This window comes from Acanthisitta chloris, unplaced genomic scaffold (genome assembly GCF_000695815.1).
Source record: "Acanthisitta chloris isolate BGI_N310 unplaced genomic scaffold, ASM69581v1 scaffold6247, whole genome shotgun sequence".
In the NCBI taxonomy this organism is placed as follows: Eukaryota; Metazoa; Chordata; class Aves; order Passeriformes; family Acanthisittidae; genus Acanthisitta; species Acanthisitta chloris.
In genome coordinates, this window is record NW_008682013.1 from 46,327 (window position 1) to 52,458 (window position 6,132).

At 48.5% G+C, this 6,132-nt stretch overlaps 1 protein-coding gene across 1 annotated transcript in view; it reads left to right on the top strand.

Annotated features, from left to right (window-relative positions):
- PLA2G12B (phospholipase A2, group XIIB) overlaps window positions 1-1,507 on the top strand; it is a 9,818-nt gene extending 8,311 nt beyond the window's left edge. The window contains exon 4 of the mRNA XM_009078326.1: window positions 1,389-1,507. Coding sequence (XP_009076574.1) covers window positions 1,389-1,507 — 119 coding nt within the window. The remainder of the gene's footprint in view (window positions 1-1,388) is intronic.
- The last annotated feature ends 4,625 nt before the right edge of the window (window positions 1,508-6,132 follow it).

The following is a 6,132-nucleotide window of genomic DNA, read 5'->3' on the forward strand; positions in this document are numbered from 1 at the left end:
ATGTGCACCGAGATATAAGTGCTACAGGCTGAGTACAGCTAATCTTTCATGGTCACCTTTATCTGCAGGTCCACTCAGCCTCTTCCTATCTCTTCAGCTCTTTCAGATCGCTCATTTTTTCTTTCTGCCTGCAGCAGTGAAGCAAACATAGATCCTAGGGAGTTAAGGTGGAGCAGAGCCCACACTTGCTGGGCTGAGCCAAGCCACCTCTGCCTATCATCAGGTAGGACTAGATTCCTCCAGCATCTCAGTCCTTGTTGCTGCAGAAGGCACAGGTAGCCGCCAATACCAAGGAATCTCTGAGCCATCCTCTCCTCCCCTTGCCTTGTGCTCTATTACTGCTGCTCCCTGTCCCCAGGGCTGCTCTGAGCAGCTCCTGCCACACAATCCTCCTCCTTCACCATCATCCCAGCTCTGATCTGGGATCCTTTCCACTGAGTCACCAGGAGCTCAGGGAAAGCAGGCAGGGGGAGAGCAGCTGCATTCCCTTCATGTGGGCTGCAGCAGTGCCAGGGAACCAAAGCTTTGGCTTTCCCATTGACTCACCACAGCCTCTCCAACGTCTGCCAATGGAGCAGCCTCCCCAACGAGCAGGAGCTCAGTGCTCCAAGGTGCTTGGAGAGGCTCAGGTGGGAGAAGACAGTCCCAAAGGCCAGGCCTTCTCAAATTTACTATGCATACAGCAGTCACTGTTAGTGCCGGTAAGTAAATCCTAAAGACCTAATATTAACCTATTTACCGACAAGTAGTTTCAGGGTTGTTTTTTGGGAAGAGGAGGAGCTAGTAGTCAGGCAGAACATACCAACAGCCCTGCTGGTACAACTGCAGTAGGATTTTTCATGCTGGCTTGGCAGCTGGCATGGAACTCCCAAAAAGCAGAAAGATTGGTTGATAGTGGCTGTAAGACAAAACTGAAGGGAGAGGGAGCCAAGAAGGACACTAATGTGGTGGTCTCCTGGGAAATCTGCTCAGTAAACAGAGCTGTTTGCAGAGCCTTAGATGATCTATCAACCAGTAAAGCCTGAGAGAGGCAAGAAAGGAGAGGGGCTAGGGGAAGAGAAATTAGTGCCACCCTGGGGAGAAAAGAGTCCCCAGTTCCCTTGTAAAGCCTGAGAGAGGGAAGAATGGAAAAGGATTAGGGGGGAGAGAAATTAGTGTCACATGAGGAAGAAAAGAGCCCCTAGTTCCCTTGTAAAGCCTGAGAAAGGCAAGAACAGAGGGAAGCTAGGGAGGAGAGAAATTAGTGCCACCCTGGGGAGACGAGAGCCCCCAGAGAGCAGACAACAGCCCACACTGCCAGCTGCAAACACCACAGAGCTCAGCCCAGAGCACCCTCAGACATCCCTGGGTGCCTGTCACTCACCTGCTGCTCTCCCCCTCCTCCTCAGCCTGTGAGTCCGTGGCAGACACCGTGTTCAACGCCGTGTGGACGCTGGGCTGCAGACCCTTCATGAACAGCCAGCGCAGCGCCTGCATCTGCAGCGAGGAAGAGCGAGATGAGCTGTGAGGAAGAGCTGCTGCCAATGTCCCCTCTGCAGCACAGTGACTTCTGACAGCCCCTTGGCCTGGCAGGACCTGAGCCAAGCCACACACATCAAGGACAGCTTCTGGGCAGAGTGGGGCCAGCCTGGGCACACAGGGCAGCTGCGCCTGCTGCCACTGCAGATGCAGCTCACCAGTCCTACTGTCCCTTTCCAAGTCCAGCAGCCTGAATGCTGACTTTGTCTCCAGACTGAGCAGGAGAGGCAAGAAGGATGCACTGCTGGTTATGAACAAGGGGCTTTACTTGTTTGTTTGCCTTAGACACACATGTATTGGCTTCCCCATCCTGTAACTCTCCAATTTGCTGTGCAAGGCATCAGGTTTCTGCGACCTCTGTGAAATTCCCAGTCCATGGACATGTTATGCATGTTTTCCCACCACTGGTGACAGACTGAAGAGGAGCAATTTGCTTTCAGGAGGTTGCTCACACCCATCCCTGACTTCTTCCATCCCCTCACTACCCACCCTGACAATCTGTATATTTAAACACTTGGTGGATCCTAAAACTACTTCAAACATCTGCAGATTGGTAAGCATAAGGACTTCAGGTGTTTGTGTTACAGGCACAATTGATATTTGGGACAAAGCCTATCACTTATCAGATGTGAAATCACAGCTTTCAGTCTCAGGAGAGGAAGCTGCTTTTTCTTGGCAGTATCATCCACATCTATTTAATTACTTTCCTCCTATACCATTTAGCAAAGCTTTACCCTTCGGATCCCTTTGTGCAGACAGTGGCTGGGTATCCACCTCCATCTTTTGCACCAAGGAAACAAGAGGCTCACAGCGGCCTTGGATGAGATATCCCAAATTCTGGAGGCTTATCTGTCAGGTGACAGGAGGGTTTATGTGCTACCTCTGTGGGGCTGCTATCAGCAGCCTCAGACACCATTCCTTGGAAAACGTGGTTAATGCTTCCATCTGTTATCAGGAGCTTTTATTGCAGGCAAAATTAGAATTTCAAGTGGTATGTGGCATTCCATCTCCATCTGACACTGGCAGACAGCTTTCACCTGGGTTTCTCCTTGGAGGGAAGTTGCTACTGGGCCACGTAAATATTTCAGTGGCTTCTGCAAACATATTTGTGCTTCTGTTCTTCCATCTGCCATGAAGTTAAGGCTGCAGAAAGGGGACTGCACAAGAGTGGAAAGAGTCTATCTTAGTTACTTTTCTCCCAGTTTGAGTTTAAGTGGATGCACAGAGCTATAAATGATTTAAGCCCTGCACTCCTGTTTTTGTCAGTCACATTTGCTTCACAGCAATGAGACATCCACCTGTCCCCAAACAGGCTGAAGCAACAAGAGCCACTGGTGGCGGCAAGAGCAGGAAAATGGAAGTGACTGTGTGGGGTGTCCTGGGACATCTTCCACTAAGTAGGACCTTAATTTACACTGATCAGACTCAAAGACATCCTTTCCTAGCTGGGCTAATGCCAGTACTGCACTGCCAAGGTTCATCACTCTGTGTCTGTCAGAGCATGAGTTTGGACAGACAACCTTGATCATCCACCTGAGAAATGCATATTTTTGGCTAAAGGTGGGAAGGAAACATTCCTCATTCCAGACACTTTCCAAGCTTTGTATTTTGGTGGTGAAATGGTGCCTGTTGCCAGTTTCAATGTGAACATCCTCTTGTGATTAAATGACAACATTTAAAAGAAAAAATGAAATTAAAATACCTATATTGTCTATGCTCAATAGCCAACTGGCTGGCAAAGGTCTTAAAGTGCCTTACAGTTCGAGGGATATCAGCTCAAAGCCAAGCAGATGGCAGGGGATGGCATATACTGGAGGAATCCAAGGGTTCTGAACAAAATCTTTCTCTCCAGACACTGATGTGTTGGAGACACCACTAACATCAATCACAACTTCTTCCTGCTTTCAGACCCCCATTCATCCCAAACTCCACAGACTGCAGGTCAGGCTACTGAATAGGTACATTTTTCACTGTGGTAATCTGAAAACCCCCAACAGCAACTCCACAAGGAAACATTTGAGCCTTCAAGCTGTGGCAATGACTCAAGAAAACCACCAGGAGCAAAGCAGTGCAGGAACTCCAGTAAAACTGCATCCAAACTAAAAGTCATTCCTAGCCATGGAAGCAGTTCATCATGGGACTCACCAGGCTGATGCATAAACCTTGGGTCATCTCCATTTCCACCCTGCTCTGGGCAGGAAGAGGACACTGTGTTCACCTCATGGCTTCCCATGGACTTTGTGACTCCTGCTGATGTTCTGTCCATTCAGGCAGTGTGCCCTCCCCCAGCAGCAATCTCTGTTTCCACTGAGGACAGAAAAGTAGAGACTAGGATGGCAGGAAATAGGTGTCCACACCTGGACATCCTGAGTTCAAACTCTCACTTTACATCCTAGGAGAGAATGAGGAGACACCAGGCAGAACACTGACAGCAGCACTGATGCAGCTCAGACTTTGAGCCATGGTTGGCAGTGCTGGTGAGACCTCCAGGAGCACCAGTTGGATGTGCTGCCTTCCTGCACACCCAGTGCCTGCTCCTGCAATGTGTCTTCCTTCCACAGGTTAAACTGAACAGACAAATCCCTCAGCTCTCAGATGGGTTTGGCCTTTGACTTCATGCCCAGCGTGTAATGCTGACAAAGACGACAGATGGAAGCAAGAGGTAAAATGGGGAGAGCTAAAAGGCTTTGAAAAATGGTTTTGTTTGTGCCTAGAAGACATTCCCTCCACATCAAAGGAGGAATGGCCACAGGGCATGGCAGACAGCAGACCCACTATCCTGCCTGTAGGGCAAACTAAACACCTTTCCAGACTGCTCCATTCCCTTGGCCACAGAGTCTCCTCACTGCTCTTCCAGGTCATTTGGCTAAAAAGCTGCAGAGTGGAGAAGCTGCTTCAGATAAATTTGTGAGGAAGAATCAAGTAATGTGCACAATCACTGCAGTGAGCAAGGGAAGGAACCTCTCCCTCCATCACTCCCCCACAGCCCTTTCACACCAACAAACACCACCAGTTGCCTCTCCAGAAGGCACCAGATAATTAATTTCACTTCCCAGCTCTTGTTTTATCAAAACAAATACATTTAGCAGGGGCTGTCTGAACCAAGGTGAGACAGCAGGAAAATGCCCCTGTGGTCCTCATGCAGATGCCTGAACCAAGGTGAGACAGCAGGCAAATGCCCCTGTGGTCCTCATGCAGATGTGAATCAGCAGAACAGCAATCCTAGGAGGAGGCTTTTTCCTTGCTTTTGTTTTCACATATGGTTAGATATCACATGAAAAGTGTCTCTGCACTTACATCTACTTACCATCACAGAAATGTTTTCATTTACTCTAACACACACTCCTAGGTTGGAAAAGCAGCCATGAAGCCATTTCGAAAAATCATGAAAGTCTCAGGCCATTAAATGCCCATTCCTCACTGGAATCTCCCTCCCTTCCCAGCACACATAAATCTGTGAAATGGAATATAGCTGAGGTGATTTCTGACTCCCTTCTAAATGGTCCCTTCAATGGACTCCACATCCATTTGAGAGCAGCAACAAATTTAGGCTTTCACAGCAATTTGGCTGTTTCCAAACAAAGCAGAACACAGGCAGTGAAGGGAAGGGGGGACCCCAGCAGAGCTCCAAACAGGCAGGACAGAGCTGCACACTGAGAAGCTTCTTGCAGCAAACCTCAGGAAGACACTGTGGTGCCACAGCCAACACTGGAGACAGCAACAGATCCTTCCTCTCTCATGCTCCAGCCCTGCCTCTCCTGCTTTGTCCCTCACTGCTCACTCTGCCTCCTTCCTTTCACCCCATGCCTCCAACCCTTCACCATGCAGTGCTCCTGATGAAACCCAGAGGAGCATGAGCTGATCATCTGTCATATTTCCTTTGGAAGGAGCTTGACAGCCCAAAAAGATTCCTGACAACCACTATGCCACCACTGTCACCAGTGATTGTGTCCCCAGCCAGCTCACCCACAGGAGACTGAAATCACAACGGTCACTCAGACAGCACTGCTGTGTCTCCTGTCACCAGGCTCTCTGGGGACAATCCTGTCCCCAGAACGGCCCACATTAAAGATGATAGCTATAAATAATTAATGTCTCTTTCCCCAGGGCAGTGCATCTCAACTTCCAAACAAACACTTGGCAGCAGCAAGTGTGGCTGGGGGGTGTTTATAGGTGTTTAATGGTGTTTCTCTTACAATCAAGGTGCACTTAGGAGAGGCATTTTTGGTGGTGGGAGAAGAGGGAGAAAAATTATACACTAGTACAAGAGCAAACACTGTTAAACTGCATGCAATTAGCAAAAGACACTAAAAAATCCAATCTTATGAAATACCTTTTGCTATTTAAAATAACATTTGAATGTGGCTGTAATGGATCTGAGCTTTAGCTGCCTGTAATGACAATTGTACAGCTCTGAGGAACTTGCACATGATGAGACAAGAGTATTTTATACATGTTTTTATTAACAGTCATCCAAAAGCTTCAGCATCACTCACAGAGCTGCACAGCAAACACATTCAGCTATGATACTATTTGTACTGTCTGATGCAAGAAGGGCTTGGATAACATTTGTTTAGCCAAGGACGAACAGCCCTGGAACCTGCAGGTGGGTGT